A 27,280-nucleotide genomic window follows, 5' to 3' on the forward strand; every position below is an offset into this window, starting at 1 on the left:
GGATTACTTTCCACTTGAAAATACATAATCCATTCACCTTCCAAAAATTATGCACATGGTCGATAAAATAAAGGACTCCCTAAAATCCTCGGTCCAGAGAGTAATCAACACGTGTCCTTCGTCGGGCCACAGCGAAAGTGGTGAAACTATTGCGCGCAACTGTTCGTGCCCCTGAGTCGCGCATAATGCCATCGCGGATATTGGAGGCGGAATCGACAGAATGAGAGACACGCAGAAAAGTAAAGTAATATAGTGTAAAACCGACGAGTGTCTCCAGGCGAGATAATTGAACGAAAGTGATAAAACTTTTGCAGGCAACTGTTGGTGCTCCTGAGTCGCGCATATTGCGATCGCGGATATTGGAGGCGGAATCGACGGACTGAGAGACACGCAGTAAAGTAAACTATAAGCAAGGAATGTCTCCAGGCGAGATAATTGAACGAAAGGGATAAAACTTTTGCAGGCAACTGTTGGTGCTCCTGAGTCGCGCATATTGCGATCGCGGATATTGGAGGCGGAATCGACGGACTGAGAGACACGCAGTAAAGTAAACTATAAGCAAGGAATGTCTCCAGGCGAGATAATTGAACCAAAGGGATAAAACTTTTGCAGGCAACTGTTGGTGCTCTTGAGTCGCGCATATTGCCATCGCGGATATTGGAGGCGAGATCGACGAAATGTGAGAAACGCAGTAAGTAGAGTACAGCAACGAGTGTCTCTTGGCGAGACTATTAAACGAAAGTATTGGAACAACTAAACACAATTGTTCATGCTCCTGAGTCGCGGATATTGCCATCGCGGATATTGAAGGCGGAACCTTGACGGAGGAGCGACACGCGATAAGGGGTAAGAAACGAGAGTTTCGGAGGTAAAATCAGGCCACAGAATAAGAATGAACATTGTTTTTCCGGACCAACGTTTCACCGGAGATCACTATCTATTTTTTCCGTTCATTGACTTAATTTCCATTTTTATGTAACTGCTTTGCCCCGATTTTCTATTACGAAAAAGAAGCGTAGATGTTCATGCTGTATTTCGGTAAAGTCGCACAGCACCTAAAAATTCCCTGAGAAAGTAGGTGCACGAGACAAATATCTACCATGGTGACAGTGTATTGCAGTATTGTGAAACTTCTCTTTTTTTAATTCATTTAATTTATTATTGGTTATCTTTTAAAATTTTCCTATTTTTCTCGCTTTTATGCCTACCCCTAAAATTCCAAACTGATAGAGTTCCCACAGCAAAAATTTTACTTCATGGATACTCGACTCACGTTCTCTACAGCCCACCGCATTAAGAATATAAAACTCGAAACGCAATGGACCCGATTGCGACGTTTCAAAATCTCCATTTTATTTCTTTAGGTACAACAAATCGTCACCTTCCGGCTGAAGTATCACAAGCGCCATGTGACGTTTAAAAATTTCCGCTGCCATTTTATTTTTTTTACAGAGAAATTGTAGGTTGAATCTGTTTGAAAATTTCACAGAATTTCGTCGGCAGCACGAAGAAAATTCAGTGAAATTTTCGGACAGCTTCGCTGCAGAATGAAATGGCGGCGGAAAATATTTTTAAACGTCGCATGGCGCTTGTGGTCGCTTGTGGCTGGAAGGTGACAAAATGATTGAACGTGAGGGGTCGGTCAAGTGAGCATTGTGTGAGCTATTTCGGCCCGAATTTTTTATTGTCCCTACCCTCCTTGTAAGGCACCCCGTGAGAAACCCCCTTCCCCCTTATGAATTATTTTAGACTGGCATGCCCCCTTCCCATGTTTTAACAACAACAAAAAAATCTGAAAAGTGGTTATCTAAAATGTCTGTTTTCCTCCCATTATCAGTATTTTTTATGGAATGCTTACGTGAAACTGGGCTTGACCCCCCCCCCCCCCCTTTATTCTTGGTAAAGGATTTTTATGAGATCCAGTAAGGCAAGATCAGGCTGACTTTCCTCCCCCACCAGAGACTTATAAGACTTTCTGACTTTAACGGCCCCTTACAGTATAAACCGTTCAAAGAATAATCTCAGTATGGCACGAGGAAAATCAGTAAAATTCTAAATAAATGTTCATCGATTTCCCTTCGAAAATATAAAATGTGTCGAAAAATCTGTAATGTCGCAAATTGACGCAACGGTTTTCCGCCTTTCTACGAGAATTGGTGTTGGTGCTTTCTTACACTGCTGAGTTCTCTATTGAGGTTTCATCGGTGTTAAGCGTACATCAATTAGAGCAAGTTCCATCAATTGCTAATTAATAAGGACTAGAGTTGAAAGGTTCCTCCATGGCATGCACTGACGTATTTTCGTAAGGCGTCATTTCCAAAAGGTGCATTTTCGTCACTATTGGACCTGAAAAATTGGCGTTGAGCCTCTCTGCCAGCGAATCATGTTGCTACAATGTTGCAGCAACATTGCAAAGGTGGTTGTAATGTCGCTATGTAACGTTGTGACCTCGGAATGTAATGAATAGGAAATTTTTTTGCTTATAAGTCTTACAAAACCATCAACATTTTTTTAAAAAAATCGGTGCTTCGCATCGATAAAAGCGTGTGACGTGACAATGAACCAGACTCCTCTTCCTTCCCCTAACGCTTGCGTATTATGGAATATTTTTTTTAGCTTTCCATGTACATTATAACTCCTATGAAACATATCAGTAAATACTGCCTTTTGTTAATGTACATGGCAACAGTGTACGCCTAGCCGTCCGACAATACCATTCACACATTTCACTTCACTTCGCCTGGTATTTCTCATGTTTGATGCCGCCCCCCCCCCCTTTTCAATCTTTCTTTTTTTTCTTTTATATACATAAAAAATCAGGCAAAAAAAAAACCTTGAAACTTCTGAGGAATTTCGCGTAGATCATGTAAAATAATTCGCAAGAAAAAGCTGATAACAATCGCAAAAGTTGATAAACGCGTATTTTCATCACAGCGTTTCAAAATTTCCAATCAAGTTCTATTTATTTAAGAGATAATCAACCATAACGTCTCCTTGAAACTTTCTGCAGACGTATTTGAGGGATAATGAAAAAAATTCACAGAAAATGCAAGAAACCGTTCATAGGATTCCTGTTTTCAAAAATAAACCATGCGCAGAGATTTGAAACGTTTTGAAAAAGAAGAAACGTCGCAAAAACGGACTTTTTTTTTTATTTAAACCAAGAAGAAAGGACTAGAGCGCCGGGGATAGAGTTATGCAGTTTTTGTGGCAGCCATCCTGTTTACGGACAGTTTGTAGGTAATCTAAGATATGATCATGACTTTCCAATTTTGCGGTTGACACATACCTACTAGTTTTTATGCTCAGCCATCCGATTTACGGACGGTCTTTAAATCTAAAATTCGATCACGAATTCACGATTGTTTCATAATAATGACGCGACCACGCGCAGGTGGAGTGTGTTTATTAGCAAAATTTGAAGAGTCCCGTTTTCTCAGTTCTGAAACCATTTAAGAATTTTTTTTTAAAAAAATCATTTGACCAGATTGTTTCAAAGTTTTGAAAATTTCAAGCTTGTCACAGAAGTGATCGAAGAGAGGTCCGACCGTAATCTGAAAAAATAGTATAGCATTGGCGAATCCAGCAAATTGGCAACGTTGTTTTTCTCCGTTTAAACCTATGGAAACGTATCGATTCTTAGAGGGGGCAAGTGCTCCGACAAGAATCGATTATTTAGCATAGCTTTAAATGGAGAAAATCCGGTGTTGCCAAATTGCTGGATCCGCCTCTGAATAGAAGTCAGCCGCCGCGCCGCCCCCCCCCCCCCCCCCGGATCCTCATTTGAAGGACTGATATAGATAAGAAAATTATTTTACAGTTGATATTTGGAAAGAAAAAATAATCCATAAAAGACTCGGATAACATTTTATCAATGTAAACGGTGGCCCTGACTTCCGTCTTGTGTATTTCGAAGATTTTTTCGTTTGATAAAATAGACGATTAGGAATGAACATAAAAATAGTATCGGGACGTTACTCAGGCTTGAGATAGCTCTATAAGAAAGCTCAAGACCTCTTTTTAACACTCAAGACCTCTTATTATCATCCCAAGAGAACTGGAACTGCATCTCGTCTTTTGTAGAACAAGTTATTAGGTGCAAAAACAACCATATGTCCCAAACCCCCCCCCCCCCCCGCCGATGGTATACATAGATGTAATTCCGGCGCGACCTTGACTCAAGGAGTCACATAATCCATTAATACTTTTCTATTACCTTGTTATATATTGCATTGTTAATTTCTTTCTTTCTCTGAACCTATCTATTATTATCACACTTACATATACTGCATTTGTTGCAGGTCATTTACATTTCCTTGTATTTTCTAATAAAGGTCGTTAAAATAAAAAAAAAAAAAAAAAATAAGAAAGCTCAGATGCTCAGAAAATTGAGAGCCATACTGCCATGGCAAGGAAAAACGCCGTATGAACATTCGGGAGTTGCCAAATTTCCTTCACAGTCATGTTTTATTTTTGAGGAAATTCATGAATATTTTTCCTAGAAATTTTCAGAAACTTTGAATGGAATTGCGAACAAAATTATCTGAAAAATTGGAAAAAAATATTCGTGAGTTTACCGGGGAAGTCAGAGGAAAAGTGAATTCGTCAGAGGAAAGTTGGCGTCTCCTGAAAGTTCATAAGGCGTTTTCCTTTGGCACGGCAGCATACATGCTTGAATGAAAAGAGACCCTACTAATTGGACGTATTTCCGTCAAACGGAACTATGTGCATTAAGACATGAGCCCTGAGACCCATAAGAATATATGCATTACAGGGCTCACGTCACAACGCACATAGTTCCGTTTGGTAGAAATACGTCCGATTGTAAGTTGCGAGGTGGATCGTGAGCTTCGGCATAATGCATTCTTGGCACGATCGATGCACTTCAGATTTTGACCACACAAGTAGCATTTTCAACAGAAAAATCGCGATATATTGCAATTTTATCGCCGATAAAATCGCTAGGATCATCAACATGCAAACAGGGGGGGGGGGGGGGGGGGGGCGTGTCCGGCGGATCCCCCAGGATTGTTTCGAAATTTTAAGGTATCCAATATACACTTTGAGTCGATTTCGTCTGAATAATTACCAAAACATGAGCGGAATTTATTCTTCTTCTTTTCTTTCTTCTTTCTAGGTTTCCTATTCTTTCCTCCTTTTTTCGGGCGAACGGGGGTGCACGGCCCCCGCGTCCCCCCCTCGGATCCGCGTCTATGACGGTGGCGTGGCGTACTTTGATATATATCGATATTTCCCCACTTGAAGCTGTGGTATTAAGGTATAGGTATTACCTTGAGGTCAAATGTCTTTTTGGGGAGCTACAGTTATCACTAATCTGATTTCCTCTATCCCCAAATTGGGCGAAACTATTGTTTTCTGAGTTTGGGTTGGGTTTCCTGTTAGTAATGCTACTCTCAGCCGATTTTTTTCATTTATTAAGGTATTCGTTGCGAACACCCTGATAATCGACCCTTTTCCACAGGTTTAAATGGCAAATCAATCGATACATCGCAAAGCACGCCACGCCACTGGTCTATGAGGCCTGATTTACGTAGAGGGGGACCACAGGGCAATCGCCGCAGGGCCCCCAACACAGGGTTTTTTTTATTACGGTAAAAACAGATAAAAAGATGCTTTCATAAAAAATAATTTTTCTTTCATACAATCATAAACTTGACAACTCTATGAATGCTCCGTATAACTGCCTCAGCGCCACTGCGTGTCATGCTTTGCGATACATCGATTAATCTACCATTTAAACCTATGGAAAAGTATCGATAAACAGAGTGTTCGTAGCGAAAGCCTCAATAATCGATTTCATACCACAGTTTCAAGTGGGGAAACATCGATAATCGATCATTCACGCCTCGCAACTGCTTAGCGCCTATCCTAAGCGTTAATCGATGTCTTCAAAGCGTGATTTAGAGGGGGCATTTTGGAAGCCCCCACAACCCTAATTTTGCGGTGTTGAAAATCTCCGATTCTGTTTTATTTTTTTAAAGGAGAAAAATTTGACAAAACACTTCGAAGTTTTCTCAGCATTTGCCTCGCACAGAGACGAACAATCACAGTAGTTATGAAGAATGGACTCTGAGTGGTTCTCCGTTTAAAAAATGACGTATAACAGGAAGTCTCCAACGTCGCAAACCGAGATACGTGGTTTGGTAGTTTCACTATCGAATTAAAAAATGGAGTCCAAATCAAATTAGTGGTGGTACTCGAAGAGGCGGACTGCAGTGGCGCGGCGTGAACGATCGATTATTATCGATCTGAAGCATTTGAAGCTATGGTAAAGAATCGATTATTAAGGTGTTCGTTAACACTCTACATCGATCATTTTCCATAGGTTTAAATGACAGATCAATCGATACATCGCAAAGCACGCCGTGCCACTGAAACGCGCACGGCAACAAAAACTGAGGTTGATGTCGCGCTCCCGAAAAACGCCGTATGAACATTTATTAAATGTTACCAAGTTTTCCCTGATAAAAAATTTACTTTGGAAGAATGTAAAGCATAATTTTTCTAAGCATTTTCAGAAAATTTAGATTAAGTTGTTGTCCATATAACTCCATGCTTTTTAAGGGTCACGTTGAAATTAAGATACGCACGGAAAAAAAAAAATATTGCTGATTCAACAATTCAATTGCTAAAAACAGAGTGCAATGTTTCAACGCAGATTTTACAACAAAAAAATGCTACTTTAACCACATTGTAAACTAATTTAACCACGGGGGGGGGGGGGGGGGGGTAAAGTAGCATTTTTTTGTTGTAAAATCTGCGTTGAAACATTGCACTCTGTCTGGACGTGTCTGTTCAGTTGCGATCTCAACGAGGTCGCGGGTGATCAGACCCGCCGTCACAACTGAAAGATCACGAAAGTTGCTATACTTCTGATTTTTGAGTAGTTAATTTCGAATTTGATGTCAAATTGCCAAGATTTGAACACCTATTAATTGTGTGCAAGTTTATGGTACGCTGCGGCGCGGCGGCGTGCTGCCAGCTCGAAACGCGCACGGACGCCTACAAACCTAAAGGGATACTTCAAGCATTTCGCAATGCGTTAGGTAGCCCCTTGGGTTTGTAGGCGTCGGTGCGCGTCTCGCGCTGGCAGCACGCCGCGGCTGGTGGGTGGTGAAGAATTTCTTGCGGGGAGAGCTCCCTGGCGGAGAAACTCGTGTATAGTTTATTTATTTTTTTTTTTAAATTTTCGATTTTTGAAATTACACACTGGTCGTGTGAAGTAATTAGTGAACTCTCAAAGTTAGATGAAGTGTAATAATAAAAGGCGGGTTGTAGGCCAAGCGCAGAGCGGCTCATGAAATTCTCCCCCCGTGCTATGTCGGAGCCGCGGTGCGATGAACGTCAATTCGAATTTCGCGCGCTTTCAGTTTAATGGTTGAGACTTCCCGCTCGCGTACAGGGTTGCACAAGTGAAATGAAAAATTGGAAATTCTCGTGATATGTTCCGTGACATTTCACAAAGCTGCGAAAATGGTGAAACATATTTGAAAAATATCAAAACGCAAGAACCAACATTTTTTTTTAAATTTCATTTCGAATAACCGTTTTTTAAATTTTACCAAAGACCAAATTTGCCAATAAGACATGATTAGAAATAGCATTTGCGCAAAATTTGTTGTTCGAAACGTCAAACCCATTCTAGAAAATAAATAAAAGTCCTCGTCAATATTTCCCTGACATTTTCAGGTTTCCCTTGACTGTATAGCAACCCTGCAGTGCCCATCTCTTGCTCAATCTGCAGCACAATTTAAAAAAGTCGAGGAAAGAATAATCTTTTTCGTTTGGTCTCATTGGAGATCGACTTGATTTGTCTACATACTGAAAATAAGGAAATATTAGTTTCCTTCGGAAAATGTCAGCGTGGTGCTCGACTGAAAACAAAAGAAGAGGCATATAAAATGTCTCGTTCAATAACTATCGGAAATGGAGCGATCCTTTGCTGGTGGGTCTGCAAGTATCGGCCGACAGACGCGTAGGTAGTAGCTGCCAAAACCTGGATGCAACTATTCGGGCACGGTGGTTGTCCGTGTTGCATACGAAAAGATTGAAGGCGCACTAATATGCAACAATTTCACATTACGGTTGTCCGCGCTGCATACTCAAAAGATTGAAGGCGCGCTAATGTGCAACTAGTGTGACAGTTAAATTCGGATTCCTTTGGGTGAACTACCAAGGAAAATAGTTTTTTTCTACTTCTCGGCATCCAGGTATTTTTTGAAGAGGGGCTCTGTCCCCCACTTTTACGAGTCAGTATTCCGAACAAGGGTAGGCCGCTTTTTGACTCGCAATCAGTACTAACGCTTTCGGTTGAAATGTTTTCGTTCATTCTCATTTTGATAGAATTTCTTCAAAATTATGCAGGAAACCTCGACTTTTGGAATCAGCTCCTCAAAGAAGGCCAAGTCAGCGGGCTTGAAAAGATGAAATTCAGATTCCTTGGAGTCAATTCCCTATTCGATCTCAAGGTCCTCAACCTTGTCACACTTGAAAAAACGGAGGAAAAATCCCAATACAGGTAATCTGGGTTACCCTGTGTATCGACTGTCCTTTTTCCTGCTGACTTTTTTATTCTGTGTTCTGACAACGCCGAAGCCCTCCTTTGAGGCAGACTGTTCATCGCTCCTCTGGCGTAAGGGCATATCTTAATTTCAACGTGAGCCTTACATAGCATGGAGTTATATGGACAACAGGGCGCACGAGGAAATTGGAATACACCCTTACTTTAGAAGAGAGATGTGTTGAAAAGAACTATTTCAAAACTTTGGAGATAAACAGTTAAAATCCATGCACAAGGGAACCTTTCTTCAGTATCTCTTCATAGTAAATTTGCGTGGAAGGTGCTTATTTCCTTCAACGCTTTATAAGGTAAAATTTTCGTAATAAGGTCTTTAAAAAGCTACCGTACTTGGCCATTTCAATTTTTTTTTTTTTTTTTAATTGTCTACTTTAGTTTTACCTTGCGAAAATTTTACCCAAAAAAAGACTGGAAAAGGGTTTCTTTTCACGAAAATTACGACAGTTTCATTGTTCAGTTGTTATTTATATGATATTTTTAAGTTTTTTGAGAATCCCCCGGGTCAAAGTACCGACAACTATCCACAGGTATTCTGCCATGCTAGGTAAGAACGCCGTATGAGCCTTGAGACGTTGCCAAGTTTCCTGCGATATAAACCGAATTTTCTTGAAAAATTGCGAGTATTATTTTCCAAAATTTTCAGACGATTTTGTACGCAATTTAATCCAAACTATCTGAAAATTTCAAGGGGAAAATATGCATTCCTTTCCTTAAAAATACATGTTTTATCAAGGGAAATTTGGCAACTCTCGAATGTTCAAACGACGTTTTTCCTTAGCACGGCAGTATCCGGCTACATTCCGAGTGGGAATCGCCACACTATTGAACAGTGGCGAGACGTGAATGGTCGATTATCGATATTTCCCCATTTGAAGCCATGTTAGAGAATCGATTATTAAGGTGGCTGTTGCAAACACCCTGCTTATCGATACTTTTCCATTGGTTTAAATGGCAGATCAATCGATGTATCGCAAAATACGCCACGCCAATGACATGGGTAAGGTGATTCGTCAAGCTAAAGTGACGTGGTCGAACTGGCATGCGATATATCGCATCGATTAGGTAAAAAATCTCGGCAGATTTTGAATTTTCAGCAAAAAAAAGGACGATAGCCCCTGTGCATGAGCCTAAAGAATCATTCTAATCCCAAAAATCAGCAAAATTCCGAGAAATGAAAGCAGAATAGTGTTTGGAAAAAAACCTCGCATTCGATACAGAAATCGATGGCTGAATCGAATGCGAGGTTTTTTTTCAAACACTATTATGCTTTCATTTCTCGGAATTTTGTTAATTTTTGGGTTTAGAATGATTCTTTAGGCTCATGCGCAGGGGCCATCGTCCTTTTTTCGCTAAAAATTCAAGATCGACCGAGATTTTTTACCTAAAAGATGCGATATATCGCATGCCAGTTCGACCACGTCACTTGAGCTTGACGAATCACCTTAAGTCTTTTGAGATTTCAGTGCGACCATTTGGTGCAACTGAATGATTCGACTCCATATTTATTTTTTAGCAAGAACAACGCGACCACTGTCGAAATGACGGTTGTGAAGAGATAATGCTAGCTCTGTCTCTTGCATTATTATCAATTATTTAGGACGAATGGTAGTCTATAACTGTCCGATGTCGATCGATAATTCTGGCGGCGATAGGGTAACGTCGCGGGAAGGGCGGGGGTCAATTGACCGCTCGCTCCAGAACGAAGTTCTTGTCTCTAATGTCTAATCTAATAAACTACGTTTCTAAATTTCTGCGCATTTCTTCTTCTGCAGGAGGGAAGAAAATAAACTTCAAGGCTTAAAATGTTCCTGTTTTTTTCTCCTTCTTCTTTTTTAATACCACATTATACGCATTCTGCAAAAAAAATTTAATTACTACTTGTGCTGGTTAGTTTTCACTTATAGAAATAACACATACTCGAAAATTTAGAGAAATTTTGAAATGTTTTAGTTGAGAAACGGAGACATTTGGAGGTACGCAAAATGCTGAGGGACGGATTTCTCCCTAACCCCTCTGACGACAAAGGTACAAGACCTAAGTCCTTTTAACCTCCTTATGCACAAACTAAAAAAATATCTTGCCTTTTAATTAAAAAATACTTCAAAGATGAACTTACGTATTTTTTTCGTGAAAAAACCCTCGGGGGCGTCAACCTACGAGTAAAGTTTACAGCTTTTTTCACCTAATGTTTTTACTTCTTGAGTGAAAAATAAGTAAAATTTACCTATTGACTACGTAACGAGAAAAACCCTACTAGAGAGGCCAGAAACTTGTTCTACTTCTACGTACTCTGAATCCTCTCACTAAGCGCGAGGTTTCAGGATGGAAAAAAGTGGTTTTTAATCTGTGAGAATTAAGGAAGCGTTATGGCTGAAAAACTGATGGAATGACTGTATGGATTTGTAGGATAACAGGAAAAACTGTTGATAAAACAGGCGGATGAAGATTCACAAAATATGCCACGACATTTGAAACATTAATCACCGCAACTCACTCTAATCTTAATGTTTCCAAAGTTAAAATGATCTTGCATACAAAATGCAGGAAATGTATTCTTCAGCATCAAGACAGCAACCAACGCAGCCTTGATAAAAATGGCGAGTAAAAGTTTTAGTCGCAACAAAAAGATATTTTTGGAAGGGCTGGATTTACCTACTGGCCGCCCATGGGCCGCCTGTATTTTGCCGCCCCCTTCTTATTCGTTTTGAAACATCCATAAAAACCATCAAGTGAACGTGCCGGAGGGGGAGGGGTGCATAACACGCGTTTACTCGTGTAGGACACATTTTTTGCGAAAGCCCTATCAACACTACTAGCAAAAGTTCTCGGAACTTTGCGAGAAAGTTAAATTCTGTAAACCCATCTCTGTGTGAACAAGGCCTTCCATTTGTAAGAGATGAACGTAAAAATTATGCAAGAACAAACATAAATGTGGCTTAGTAATTGTAACTTCCGCCTCGCCGCCGCGAACGCACTGTTTGACGCAATGCGTGAAGTATTCATGAAGTCTTGTAGGCGCTCTGCGTTTCACGCTGACTGCACTGTTCTAGACGTAATGCGTGAAGTATTCATGTAGTATTGTAGGCGCTATGCGTTTCACGTCGACTGAGTGCTGCTGACCAATACAATATTCATACTTTAAATTTATGACTAATACTTGACAAGATTTTTAATAGTGTCTTTTAAAACACAGTCTCCTCGATCACTTTACACGGCCAAATAGCTGGGTTTCGAGTTATCCGCGATTGTTCTGGTCCCAATCACCGCGTATAATCGAGACTCTACAATATTCACACTTTAAATTCATGACTAATACTTGACAAGATGTTTAATAGTGTCTTTTAAAACACAGTCTTCTTGATCACTTTACACGGCCAAATAGCTGTGTTTTCAAGTTATCCGCGATTGTTCTGGTCCCAGTCACCGCGTATAATCGACACTCTACAGTATTCACGTCGTAGTGTGGCAAATTTATAGCTGCCAATGAAAAGTCAGACTCTCGTTCATCAATGTAAAAATAAATTGTTAGTGAATTATTAGATGCGGTCATAGACCAAGCGCGTCGCGCAAAAAAATAAATTGAAAAAAGAGAGAGAAAAAAAAAGTCGAAAATTGGAACAGGTTTGTACTTGGACTAAAAATTCCAGTTGGATCAACCGGAGACCCGAGTCAGACCAACTAAAAATGTTGTCATTGCACATGCTTTCATATACCTCTTGTTAGTTGATTTTTATTAATCAGGGAGGGCCAAATAACCGCATCAAATGTTTATTTAATAATAATGGCCCCCCCTCAACATTCTGAAAGTATTTAAGTTAGAGCAGGGTGTCCACTAAATCAGGCTGGCCAAAAATCGATACTTCTACAGTGCTTTCTCAGTACATCCCTAAGAAATTAACTACCTCCTCAACAGAAAAATTCAGTACTTTCTTGGTACCTCCATTTGACGAAATCGAAAAATTTGGCACACTTTAAAATCTCTCTGGAATTGCAACAAGAAAAGACGTAGACACAGAATTTCATTGGTGGCAAGAATGTTAACGGATTTCACAATCGCAATCTTGCAGGCGAATACTACTCTAAGAATCAACGCGCAGGGGATAGCATACTTTCCATGCCTCATTAGAAAACATGCGTGGTATGAAGGGAAATATTCCGGACCTTCTTGCGGAATTTCCGCACTCTTTCGCTACTTCCGGACCGCCCTTAAAAAATCAGGACTGTTTCCGGTAGTAGACTAGTAGACCCTGTGCCTAGTAGGCACCCTGTGGAGCGTTCAGTGGCAGCTTCATTGTGACATTGACATGTAGCAACATGTGCCTGAGGATAGTATCATCATGTCGAATATTGGTTGATAACCGATCATTCTCTGAGCAGCGCAGGTTCTGGAAGTTGATTCTGCAGGATTCATCGTGAAAATGCACAATCTTGCAGGGCCGGTTTTACCTACTTGCCGCCCATAGGCCGCCTGTATTTTTCCGCCCCCTTCTCATTCGTTTTGAAACATCAATAGATCGTATTCGACAGTGGTTCGATGTATCGTTTGGTTCAAAACAATAGAACATAATCTCAAATAAAAATTTTAGGATTTAATTCGGAAAAGCTGAAAATGATAAAATTCCTGACAATTTCACATTTCATTGCCATTTAGTACTCGAGAGAATAACAATTCGATCACATAAGACCCGTTACCTCAGATTTCTAAATTGACTTTAGAGGCTGTGGTTACATATTGAACCAATCGATATCAATATAATTTCACCTGTGTGATCTGTCAAATACGATCTATAAAAACCATCAAGTGAACGTGCTGGTGGAGGAGGGGTGTATGAGAAGCGTTTACTCGTGTTGGCCACATTCTTTGAGAAAGCCCTGTCAACACTAACAAAAGTTCAGTTTCGTAAATCCATCCCTGTTTGGACAAGGCCTTCCATTCATAAAAAAACGAACGAAAAAATTATGAAAGAACAAACATAAACGTGGTCAATAATTTTAACTTCCACCATTGCCCGACCGCACTGTGTTGGCGCAATGCGTGAGGTATTCGTGCAGTCTTGTAGGCGCTATGCGTTTCACGCCGACCGCTGCTGACCACACTGTTTGGCGCAATGCGTGAAGTATTCATGCAGTCTTGTAGGCGCTATGCCTTTCATGCCGACCGCCGCACCGCTCCGTTCCAGGTCGAATTGCGTGTTTGGTTTCTCTCTTAACTCGACTAATTTAAGATGTTGTCTCTTGTATCACCGAAAGACGACAAAAATTAGAAATTACTATACTTTCACTCTCAAGAAACGAGAGATTTTGTCGCCTTTTCTCGTTTGTAATTTATTTTCTGAATCCGATTTCTCTCTCTCTCTTTTTTTGATACCTACATCCAAAAAGATTGCGAAATTTGCCGCCCCCTACATTTTGCCGCCATGGGCCGCGGCCCATGTGGCTACCCCCTTAATCCGGCCCTGCAATCTTGGCGATATTGGTTTATAAATTTAAGGCGGCTGATTGTGAGAAACATGTACCTAGATTTCAACCTTTGTTGCAACATTTGGTCCAGAAGTTTGCTTATAAAAAAAAAGGATTTCTTTAACAGGACTCTTAGATCTTTCGTTGGAGAATTTTAAGTTTTCAGGAGGAGCTCTCAAAAAATGGTTTAGATTTTTCAGCTGCTACTTCATTAATTCTTCGATTTTTAGCAACAATATATACTACTACCTTTAATTAATTTTGTGTTTAAAAAATATTTTCGTGCATATCGACCCGGCCACTCGAGCGGTAGTTTAAGACTTTACACCCATCCATTTATGCAGATTTTGCTTCTCGCAGCTGAGCACATACCTAACTTAGAATCAAAGGCGTGGCGTGCTTGCCATAAATCGATTGATCTACATTTACACCTATGGAAAAGGATCGATAAACAGTGTTCGCAATAACGAACACCTTAATGAACGATTCTTTATCATAGCTTCAAAATAGATAATCGATCATTCAAGCCTTGCTTAGAATGTGTGTCAGAAATAATTTTTGACATTAAATGAGCTATTTTGAGTTTTTTTTTTTCGAAATTAGGAAAAATGAACATTAGCGGTTTTTGTCCGAGCCGACCCTATTGAACTGACCATGCCTACCTAATATTGGAAGAAATATAAATTCTGTCAGCAATACTCCGTTTGTGTTCTCTAAAAATAGTCAGTACTTACCGATTTTTTTTCAACTGCCTTCTGTTGCTTGAAAAGTTTCTAGTGATTTTAAAGCGAGATTTCTATGTGAAGAGCGAGTCGCCACATGTATGGCGCTTCCTGGATAAACCACTTTTCATTTGCCCCATCGGACGTGGATCCAATGGATAAAATGGACTACATTTTGCAATTTGGAACTATTAATTCCGGCCTCGTTTAAAAACAACGTATGTGCCATTAGTATCCCTATGCACATAAGTGTTTTTTCAGATGAGCCAGAATTTATAGCTCCAAATTGCAAAATGCAGTCTATATCGCAATCTCATAACTTTTAGATTTAGATAAGATCATTTGGTAATAAATCGACGGTGAAATTGTAATATAAGCTTCTCGGTTGCGGAGTTTCGAAATTTCCACTTTTTTTCAATTTTGTAGAGGAAGACCAAATCGACATTATCGCTCGAAATTTACAGGGATTATTCTTCAACGGGAGAAGAAAAATCAGTAGAATTGTCAAGAAATGACGATATTAGTCTTCGATGAAGGAAATTAAGTACCACGGATAGTCTGCAACGCCGCTCAGTGGATCCAGTCAATGGAGGAGGTCGGACAAAAATTGGAAACTTTAAAAGTTTATAACTCCGTTCATACAAAACTTGAGGGTTTTTAAAATAGTTCCATTGGTTTCCTTGTGAAATTTTCTTTCCGAGACACCCTTTAAATTTCATAGTCTGACAAATTTAACACCGAAATTTGCAATTTTAGCCAAAAATTTATTGGTCGACATTTTCTAGTAGTTCGTTCTATTGTGCGCCGCAAACCAAGAAACGCATTTCTGCAATTTCACCATCGAAAAGCAGCGCAGGATGAATGCGTCCAAATTATCTCAAAGTTTCATCTTGAAATAGTTTAAAAATACGTTTCTGGACTTCAGGATAACGATATGTAGCTTCTGCGACGTACGATTTTATGGTTTCACATTTTGCTACTTTCTTAAAAAATTGAGCATTCTCAACTTTAACGGTCTAAATTTTTTTTTTTTTTTTTTTTTTTTTTTACAGCACTCCCTCGTTATCCGCGAGGGCTCGCTTCCACGAATACCTAGCGAATAGCAAAACCCTACGCTTCACTGGAGAAAAAAACACATTGGATCCAGAGTCTAGACTCAACATCGACAAGAAAAAAAACGCTTGATTCGATCGGATTTTTGCCTAAGTCAAGAACCAAGCCTCTATATTTGAGCGAATTTGTTTTTGATTTAAGCAAAAATCTGATTAAATCAAGAGTATTTTTTCTTGTCAATGTTTTCAAGAGTCTGCACTCTAGATCCAATGTGTTTTTTTTTCCAGTGTTACGAAAAAATGGAAATTCAGTACAGATACTGAGGAAAATTCGTCTGATTATGCAGAATTACGTCATCTAGTTTTTCTTTGAGAACACGTATGCTGCCGTGCTAAGGAAGAACGCCGTATGAACCTTCAGACGTTGCCATGTTTCCTTCAATAAAACCTTAATTTACTGAGAAAATCGTGAATTTTTTTCTTCAATTTTTCAGACAATTTGGTCCGCAATTTCGTCTAATATGCCTGAAAATTTCAAGGAAAAATACGCATAACCGTTCTCAAAAATACAAGTTTTATCCGGGGTAATTTGGTAACTCTTGAATGTTCGTAAGGCGTTCTTCCTTAGCACGGCAGTGTAAAGAGTAGACTGTTCCATGTGTTTCCGTAGGTCTGCCTGCAATTTAAAATACGGCGCCGATACACAAGATAGGTAGGTCATTCTCAAATTTTAGACTGCGCTCTATAAAAGTACCTTTCCTAATTTCCGAAGTGAAGAAAATTCGCGCATCTGAAGCTCGTGAATGACGAAGAAAGATCTTCGTTCTCATCTCGCGGATAATGGGTTCGCGAATAACGAGAGACTACTGAACTTTCATTGGTGGAAAATGAAAATGGAAATGGATAGAATGAATAAATTGACGAAGTATTGGCAAAAACTCAAATTATTCATTGGGGAATTTTAAAAGCGGCTTCTCCAGGACACGGCACAATGCATTTGCATGTTGAGTTCGGTAGGTGCATAATTTTTTTTTTAAAAAAATTCATTTCCGAAGATCGGATGAGATTTACATCTCCACGATGAAAAAAGGTTACTCGTTTATAGGCTGAAGACTTAATAAACTTGAAGCAAGTGAATGGCTGATTCAAGGAAAACATGTCTAATCAAGTGCACAGAATTGATCGTAGATTCGCGCTATTGTTCACTAGAGATTGCCCTATTTCTGCGAAAAAAATTGCTAACTTCACTGTTGTGCAGCCTTGCAAATTAGATACTATTTGCCTCCTACACAAACACTAAAGCAATCCGGTCAAAAACAATTTTATGCTGTTTTGGTGAATATTCAAAATAATATCGTCCTGGCAAAACAAAAAAATCAAAATTCTAAAAACATCAATACCTGAGACAAAAAAAAAAAAATCATAATTTTCAGTTCTTTCAAGACTTCAGAACTATTAATTAAAATGCATTAATTTGGAGTCGAACTCAAAAGTTTACCGATTCTAATTGGTTTAAAAGTAGGAGGTGATTATGTGTAAACTTCTCGAAATCAAAGTTTTTCAAAATCCTAGACCTACCTAAGATTCTAAGAGTCTACTTGGAGTTTATGTGATAAGCGGCACAACATTTACTCAGACCTGTGTTGGCAGGAGACTGCAGTTTGAAAGCAACGGAAGAATATCTGGCCAAAGATTTTAAGTATGGAGGACAATAATGAAGGGTTACAATGAAGATTTTGACTCCATCCTTCGTAAGAGCACTAAACAGGCTCTTGTTCATTAGAGATGATCGGTTAATATATATGAGTTTTCATTTGGCTTTAGCTTATAATTCATTTGTCGAGGTTGTATTTGTTCATTTAGTCTACATTTATCAACTAGATACCATTGATATAATTGAGAACTCAGCCCTAGTCAAAAGCGGCGAAAGAAGACCCTGCCTTGCCAATGTTTTAAGAATTATATGCATTACTTATTTTCTTTGAATCCAACAATGGTTCAGTGGAAGTAGAAGAATTGCAATTAACAGACATCTTATTCATACAAATGACGGTTTTTGATGATAATATCGAAGTGTTCGTAAAAATTAATGCCCAAGTGTTTAAACTATTTCTTGATAATTATTCATTCATTTTCCACGATTAATACAACATCAGTTTCAGGGAATTTTGCCCGAAGTTGGATGCTAAAAATGAGTTGAAACGTACAATATTTTTACTTGCATTTTTTATTTTTTCCTTCCTTTTCTTAAACTGACAACAAAAAATCCTTAAATAATTAGTAAGACTCAATTAATCAATAACACAACGCAGGAGCAAATTCAAGACAAAACTAATATGAGTACGAGTTCAAAACATTTTCCTTTTAATCCTCGGACTGCTGTAGGAAATTTGAAAGCTCTTGGTACTCTTGTTCTTTGTCTAATTGTTCAGTGACCAAGTTATCCAAAATTTCCTGGAACCTTTGCTGAAGAGCCTGATTTTCAATGTGGGCAATTTCCAATTCTTGCTGCTGTCGTTTCGTTTTCAGGTCAGCCAATTCCTGCTCTAATACATTCAACCTATTTCGAACAGTTTCAGTTGAAAGTTGATTACTGGGACTATCCTCGTCTGCAGACTGCGATAAGTCACCTTTGAAAACATCATAGTCATAATTCGTTGGCTCGGATTTATATCCGGGATTAAATTCAGAGGGTGCGTAGCCTCTACTACTTTCAGCTTTGAAGCCAGGATTTGAGTCAGCATCGAACATTTCATTTTTAGGGGGGAACATCTCCTTGAAAAATTGTGTGACAAGGCCGGGTTGATTAGAAGTTTCTGATTGACCCTGAAATGAAGCAGTGTCTGATAATCGACTCCGACTATCATCAGCAGATAGTCTGCTAGTGTCTTCCATGTCTAGCATGTTCATGTTGGTATCTTCTTCCTCAGAATCACTGACTTCCTCTCCGAAGATATCATGTTCAGCGACTGTGTCAATATTACTTTGAGACATTGAATTGGTATTATGTGCGGTTCCTTGTAGAAGTGGCTCTTCTTTCACTGTTGCTCCGAGTGCTTTAGCTTTTTCGTCTTCTTCCGTTATCACCTCCCATTTGACGTTAACAGCATCACCATCTCCTCTCAACAGTCGCTTTACCTCTTTCTCAATTTCTGGAGCTTCAACAAACTTTTTCTTCAATGTTTTCCGGAATCTTCTCCGACGCACGTTCTTCATGGGAGGGGTGATACCATGAGGCCATAAATATTTCTTTTCGACTTTGTACGGGTCCTTCTTCTTTGCTTTTGATGGGGACTCTTCGTCTGTAGGTTCATCCTCCTCTTCCTTGCAGATCATCATCTGGCATATGTCTGCGGTCTTGTAAAAACTCTTGTTGTCTATAGTTTTTAGCGATTCAACAATAGTTGGTAAATCTACAACCTTTGCGTGCATGACCCAGTGATCCATCCGTACTTCTCCATAACGCACATCATTCTCTAACTTAATGCTAAGTCGGTCTTTTAGACTAACACCTGCTTGTAGGGCTTCTCTCAAGGCTTTGGCAGGTTCTTCCGGTAACCGCAGGATGAACTGACTTTCCAGCTCAGCAGGAGCATCATCTTTGCGGTCCACATTTTTTGCCATCATGCTTGAGATCTTTATCGCTTAAAATGATTCGTCTGCGGTGGGGAGAGACGCTTCTTAGGCTCCAATATTTATACTTGGATTAATTACAGGTATTCGATTCTGATATTTTAGCGCCTGATGATGGGCAAAAATACCTGAAACAATCATTGTGTGGAATCATGGAAAATGAAAGAATAATTGGTGAAGAAAAGTTGGATAAAACACTATCTTAAATGTGCACAATTGGATGAGAGAAAACAAGTGTGAAAGTAAGTCTCCTTATTCTTGGCCAATCCCAAATTTGGAATGGAAAAATATTCCTTGAGGAACTATTGAGGGCAAGACAGGGTGAATTCTCGAACACCTTAGTTAAAAATCTCTGGTTTCCACAATAAATTGAAATCGAAAACATGATTGTGATACCCAACCTCTAGTGAAAGCCATAGCACCCGGCTCAAAGTTCTTTCGGCAAATCTACAACATTAAATTTACGAATTCCCTGACAATCTTTGACCTCTGAAAAAGACCTCCACAGTTATAATTTTATTTCCTCTTTAGACACGCTGACTTTGGCTAAACTTTGGATAAACTTTCCACAAATAGTGATTCAAATTATAAGGATAAAAATCACTTTGAAGATGTTCACGCTATTTAGAATGACACCAGCTGAAGTTGCTCAGCCAAAGCGGGTGGGCTCGCTGAACATGCTCACGTTCTATAGGCCCTGTCCAGAATCCTCATACCTTATTTAGTGATGTTGAGTGAAATTCAAATGCACTCCTCCAGTTTCACTGATTTCAGAGAAGCTTGGCTAAGAGTACAATGGTATCAAAGAAAGAAGAAAAAAGTTACACTGGAATTGAAATTTATTTGTCAATCCTTCACTTGGGATCACATAATTGTTGAAGTAATGAAGCGGCCAGCTACTACTTATGGATCGAGTCTCAGATTTAGGCAAAATCAAATCATCTGGTCCCTGAAAAAAAAAATTACCACAGCTGAACTATTCAGAGCCCTTGACCCTTGTATTAGGCCCTGGGGAGGGTTCAATGCAATTTAAGGGGAAATCATCAGACCCCCGATAAAGACAGTCGAGTCCGTTTGACAGCAAATTTCTCAAAAGGAATATGAATTTCGCACTGCTGAAGTGTCCTTAAGCAACTTCTTATCGCACTTAATGGCTCTTGAGTAACTCCATCGTTTCAAAAAGTGTTCACACATCCAAAGAGAAGGAAAAATAAACCACATGAACAATAGGTGCTAACAGTCGACATAATAGCTGGGTGTCGAAAAAAACAAGCTGGCCAAAAATCAGTACTTTTACAGTACATTCCTAAGCAATTCAGTACCTCCATTTGACGAAATTCAAAACCTTACGGAAAATTTGAAATTCTCGCTTTAATTGCGACAAAAATGACGTAGACACAAAATTTCACTGGAGGCTGAAGATTAACTTACTGCACAATCTTGCACTCTTGCGGGCAAATACTACTCTAAGAATCAATGCGTAGAGGATTGAATACTTTTCAGGCTTTACTAAAACACACGTCGAGTATGAGGGGAAACATTCCAGACCTCCTCGCAGAATTTCCGCACTTTTTCAGTACTTCCGGACCGCCCTTAAAAAATCAGTACTACTTCCGGACTAGTAAACAACCTGAATAGAGACCAGAGTTTACAGTTCAGTTCTATGATTAACTGAGCTCAAGTCATTGACTTAGAACTTTAATCTTAGTCAGGCACAATGCGCTCATAATTATGTGTCGCATTGTTCACGTTGGAAATGTTAATCAGCTAACACCCTCGACTTTGAGTGTGTTGGCTGATGAATGTTAGATTTTGCAAAATGGAAGCAAAGTTACACATCTACTGGCAAATTCGGAGATCACATGTGCCAACTTTCCTTCATCCTCAATTTTATTTTAAGACAACTAATAACTTAATACGTGCTTAATTGCTTCTGCATTTTGAAAGGGTTGCCAATCCCGGTATTAGCAGGCTCAAGAGTTCACAGACTAGACCTTCCGAATTCATAGGGTTCACTTGATTTTCGTCACTGAAAACTCAGTGTATAAGAGGCAACGTGTAGGGTGAATTCAATGAGTTGGCATATTAGGTTCTCTAAAAGATGCAACGAATAAATAAGAATTGAGTTCCACTCAATTTTCTGTCAGGCATTTTGATCATTCTTAGTTAAAATATAGAGCAGGGCTTAAACTCAATCTCAAGTGTCCAACTCCCTTTTCCATGATTTGTCCCTGGGTGGGAAGAGAAAATACTTGAGAAAGTTGCCATGAAGTTACAATTTTTGCACAGGTCCAAGTAAACTAAATGAGAAGATTCTGAGGAGGTAAAGTGTGTAACTGCCAATAGAGTCAGCCGAGAAATTGCCGCACATATAGTCTCAGTTTTTTTTTATATATTTATAATTAATTTACTTATTTGTTTTCAATTAGATAAAATATCTGTTATCAGAAGCAGAAAAAATTGAAGGCGCTCTGGCTCTTTTAATGGCTAGGTTTGGATCCAACTATTCCTATTCTCGGGGTGTCTGGGTTGCATACCTACAAAATTGAAGGCGCTTTGGTTTTCACAGGTACAACAAGTGGCTGCGCTTTTCAGTTCTCATCTCAATGGTTTTCCTCTGCTGCATTGACAATCGTGTTTACCATGGCCATGGAATCATCGAAATTCGTTCGCACCATGGCAGCGTTGCCAAACGGTGCACACTGCAGAAATGTTACCAGTAGTAATAATTTGCAGGATTGACATCCATGATGCCTCCGTGGACATGATTTTGGTGGGAAATTAGCACCAATTGGCAACGCTGTCGAGATGTAACATGACTCATTCGAATTTCACGGATTTCATAGTAAACACGATTGTAAATACAATATAGAGAACCCTTGATAACTAACAACCGTAGCCATACGTTGAGCCTGTGAAAACCAAAGCGCCTTCAATCTTTAGTGTATGCAACAAGGGCAACCCAAGAGCTCGAATAGTTGCATCCAAACCTAGCCAGTAAAAAAGCCGGAGCATCTTCAACTGATTCTGCTTGTGATAACAACATAGGTCACTTAATACATTCACACGTCGTAGTTGCACAAAGACAGGGCGGTTTGAGTATTTGATCAAAATGAAAAAATAAATGAGTAAATTAATAATTTATGTATGAAAAAACGGAGACTGTTCAGGCGGCCATTACTCGCCCCATTGTATCGGCAGTTTCACATTTTACCTTCTTTTGAACCTTCTAACTTAATGGACGTGGAGATACAAAGACATCATATCCTAGTCATTTACTTGCTATCTTCCGTACGAGACAGGGTTGCCAAATAGTGCAATTTGCAGGACCGTTATCGGCCAAAACGAGCAGAGCTACGACCTGTCGCGATCAGCACTGTTAGCAGGATGACAAGTTTCCTAGGTTTAAAAATGCCCTGACTTTTCTGACATTTTGAACAAAAAAAATCTCTGACTTTTCCGTGATTTTTGGCATAGTTTCTTATAAACATTCTGTTCACTGGGCAGCAATTCTGCACGCTAAGTATCTTGAAAGTGAAAAAATGCTTTGTATTCCCTGGAAGAGAAAATTTTCAGACCAAACTTTTCCCAACTTGTCTGAGTTAGGCAAAATTTATTCAGTAGGTCAATAAAAAGCTCCATCATTTGGTGTTGACTATGTTCAGAAGCTAAAAGCAATTTTCTTTCCTTTCGTTGGATTATTAGGTTTTGTTCTCGTTTTCTGTAATGTTAAATGTTTTTTGACTAATGTATTTATCCTTTATGAGGATTTAACGTTTTAAGAATCAGTTAATGAGGAATCATTATTCTTCTTGCGGTAGGTAGAGCCGGTACTTTCCAAAACAGGATGAGGACCAGCATAGTAGGCAGATCCATCTTCATGAAGAAAGCGAGCTAGGCGCTCCATATCAACCTTTCACAGAGAAGTGTGGCAAGGAGAGAGAATTCACCAACTTTAAGGGTGTTTATCACCTTGACATTTCGAAAGGCAGAAAAAAAGTGGGAGACAAGAATTTTGAAAATATATCAGATGTCCGCTGATGAAAAAAGTACTGGGTATCATTTACTGATAATACCCAGAAGTAAATCGTGCGTTTTTTTCTTTTCAGGCTTTACACGAGCCGCTGCCTGAATAATTTAATTTCTTTGATTATGGACGCAGGGTTGCCACAGAATTTAGAAAGTGAAATTTCCTGACGCATTTTGGTGAAATTCCCTGACAATTGAACAAATGCCAGATGGTTAAAAAGACATGATGAAAAATAGTTTTCAGACAAAATTTGTTGTTCGAAACTTCAAACTTATTCTAAAAGGCAAATATGTAAAGGTAAGCAAACCCTTTTTCCCCGACATATATGTCCTTTTCCCTGACACTTCCTGGTATTGCCTGACTGTGGCAACCCTGTTACGTGGCTACGTAATAACAGAATGAAATTACTTCTAAGTAAACTTAGCTAAGTATACGAATAACCCTCTCTTTTCATTTGAACCTGAAAATTTCTTCTAAAATTTTTCTCACTCTGCAAGACTGACAGATTCGAAGGAAGAATGGCACTGCAGATTGCAATGTCTTTCATAAAAATTAAACGTCAAACCGTGCTTGTGAAATAACGAAAAAAAAAATATGGGTAAAATTTAACTAATTCACCTCATTAGACTAGTATACTTGTCAGCGCGCGCTCGCAGGACATACCTCGGTTGACGAGTTTATTCTCGGCATCTATTGGCTTTGCTACACAATTGTTTTGGTCATGTATATTCGGTTTTCCGATAGATGGCATCTCAAGCGTCGCAATGCCAACAGAAAGTGCCAGTCAACTCTTCAGCTGAGATATATCTTAGGTGCGCGCACTGACGAGTAAACTCGTCATATGAGGCGAATGGGTTAACTGAGTATTTACTCCGAGTGCTCAGATCATGTACGCTGATTTCTGAATCTACATGGCATGTTCCATGTTATGACGGTCATGTTGATTACATGGACAGATTTAATTAGAATCAGCCCAATTACATCAGATGAAGATCAAATTCTTCTTGCGTTTGATTATGTTAAAAGAAAAAATTGAACCCAATTTCGCATGAAATGTTGAGAGAGGGAATATTTAATAGAATCAATTTGGGGCAATATATCAAAATGCTGCTATAGGCCAGTGTTGGAAAGGGGCAAGCATCCAAGTACTCCCGAGAGCACATGCAAATAATAAAACGCTAAGTAATATAGAAAGATGTGCTGAAATGGTGTTGGCTTGACCCTGCATAGGTGGTGCACTGTCAAAGTAAACCTATACCATACCACCTAAATATTCAGCTAAATAGATGTATTTTGACAGTCCAATCAACCTCCCATGATCGTTGAGCATTTTGTAAAAACGTTCAGCATTCATGTGTAGACGCGCAAGTCATCAGGTAATTTAACCAGAGTATACAGGTGTCGTGAGCTAAGTTGGAACTTGTTTACATTTCCTCTGTAAGCAACCACACTGTAGTTGTCCAATGGCGATTGAAGATTGTCTACGCTCGCGCTCAGGCTGCAGTCAACCCTCAGATACTATTAAACAATTGCATCGCAATCGCTGGCAAGTGAAAAGCAAACAAATGCCCACTTAGCTGACAACACTTTTAACTTCACCAACTATTGAGCATCAGGTATTTCTGTGCAAAAACCGTTTACTTCAACAAAGCACCAAGGCAGAGTGACTAGCTGAAAAAATTGCAGCAGTACGCGGAGCTGCCGATTCAGGTTAAACATTAGGCGGAGGTGACCACACTCTGACTGTGGGAGGATAAGCAAATTCAGAAAAAGACTGATCAGAATAGCCATCTGACCTAGAAAAAATACCTTAGATGTTACATGGGCACCATTCCCAGTCAGCGGCAGCTTCTATAGGAGACGAGCCGACGTTGGGGTCCAGAGGTTTCAACAAGGGCACTGATCAGTGCTTCAGCATCAATCACGAAGGTATCAGTTGGAACAGGCTACTCCTGTGAGGGTACCGCAGATGTTGAGAATGATAGATGTGAATAATGTAGACTCGGAACAATTGAAAAGCCGAAGGCCTGATGAAATGGCCTTGAATAACTACCCTTCGAGCTTGATGTTGTGTAACTTTTAGTATCCTAATGATGTGATAAATAGAGGATAAGGAGGGCAGTTGGTCCTGTTGGACAAAATTGTTGAACAAGGTGAGACGTTCTTCTCATGTGATGAGAAATGAGATCAATTACATATTATTGTCGCGGATGGAGAGCCTAAAAGGAGAGCATAAAGACAATTTATTACACCTCACAAAATGAACTTGAGAGTTACTTACATTAAAGTTATTTAACTAGATATGATAAGCTTCGGGGAATAGATCAGTTTTTCGGGTCACATGAGATCTGAGGATGGTAAAACAATAAAAAACTAATATTTGAGAACAACGAAAACATTGTGACGGTAGCAAGAAGGACGACGTTATCAAACAATATGGCGGCGGATGTAGATTCATTCGCTCTTCCGAAAGATCGATTCTTCGACCAATAGATCGATAGGCTCGAATCGATTCTTTCACGTTGATCTTACGCGCTTTCGATATATCGCTTGAGTTGCACAAAAAACCGTCGCGAGGAGCCGATCTTGTGTTAGCCGATCGCGACTGCTCGGCGCACAATGGTCTTCGCAAATGCAATGCACCGTTTTAAAAGGTTTATGGAACTGATGATTTTTGGGTGTTTGAGTATGGATATGAAGGGCCGTTTGTAACTAAAGATACATACATTGGCAATATATAAGAAATTATGTAATATAGGAAATATTCAAGATAATATAAAGGAAATGTTGAAATATACATACGGGACTGTCGCAATATATGAGAAATGTGTCAATATTTAGGAAATCGACTTCAAAATATATACGGCGAAAATCGTGCAATATATAAGAAATGTGTCAATATATAGAAAATCGACTTCACAATATATATGGCGATATTCGTGCGAAATACAGGGTGATCCATAAGTCCTTTTCATCCCCTCTAAATTTTTACGTAATTGAGGCAAAGATTTGAAACTTGGGGGTTGTACCTAGGTCATAAGGAGCTATACTTTCTGGCCCTCTATTTTCCAATTCTCCGGGAGACCCCTTGGGGAGGAGGGGGGACATAAACCAATTATTTTTTTCAATTGGGAAGACCCCCTTTGTTATACCTCGTTCAAAAGAGCACACCCAAGTAGCATGGATTGCAATTTCATTGCAATGGATTGTGAGTTGATTGTAATTTTTGCTTGTTGCCTATACGTTCATTTGAAGGCGCTTAAAAAGTTGCAATTTTATTGCAATAAGTTTGCAAGAAATGTAGATTATGCTTGTTGCCTAACCTTCTTTTTCAAGGCACTATAAAGACTGCAATTTCGGTGCAATCATGTTGTAACAAATTCACGCCATGTGCCTGGCATCCAATTCTCTAGTTGTTTTAAAGTTTTTTCGACTTAAATGTCTCACCTAACCCATATAGCCCAACATATTTTGAAAATATTGTCACCTTTATCAAAATATTTTCATGGCAATATTGTAATTAAGATATTTTCAAAATATTTTTAAAACATTTTAAAGGAATATTTTGAAAATGTTTACGAAAAATATTTTTAAAATAATTCAAAAATATTGCCTGTAAACATGCATGTTAAAAATATTCCTTAAGAAAGTTTTGAAAATATTTTAAAAATATTTTTTGAAAATATTTTTAAGTTCTCAAGTTAGTATGTGGTGTAATTTACACCGGTGTAAATTTAGTGTGAGTAGGTACCTATTACGTGATATCGAAAAAAAAAATCAGACA

The 27,280-nt window shown here is 39.2% G+C and overlaps 2 protein-coding genes across 2 annotated transcripts in view; both read right to left on the reverse strand.

The window, feature by feature from the left end:
- Positions 1-25,771, reverse strand: part of LOC109029852 (uncharacterized) — a 33,545-nt gene extending 7,774 nt beyond the window's left edge. Inside the window, 1 exon segment of the mRNA XM_072304939.1 lies at positions 25,306-25,771. The gene's annotated coding sequence lies outside the window, so the exon portion shown is untranslated.
- Taf7 (TATA-box binding protein associated factor 7) lies at positions 18,043-25,953 on the reverse strand. The gene is made up of 2 exons (XM_072304936.1): positions 25,778-25,953; positions 18,043-19,594 (listed from the first exon to the last, which is right to left on the reverse strand). The coding sequence occupies exon 2, from the start codon at positions 19,458-19,460 to the stop codon at positions 18,198-18,200; it is 1,263 nt and encodes a 420-aa protein (XP_072161037.1). The 5' UTR covers positions 19,461-19,594; positions 25,778-25,953; the 3' UTR covers positions 18,043-18,197.
- Positions 25,954-27,280: the final 1,327 nt, after the last annotated feature.

Source organism: Bemisia tabaci, chromosome 10 (assembly GCF_918797505.1).
Source record: "Bemisia tabaci chromosome 10, PGI_BMITA_v3".
NCBI classification, from domain to species: Eukaryota; Metazoa; Arthropoda; class Insecta; order Hemiptera; family Aleyrodidae; genus Bemisia; species Bemisia tabaci.

Coding starts and splice junctions, on each gene's coding strand:
- Taf7 (XM_072304936.1), bottom strand. CDS start 19,460: ATGATGGCAAAAAATGTGGACCGCAAAGATGATGCTCCTGCTGAGCTG.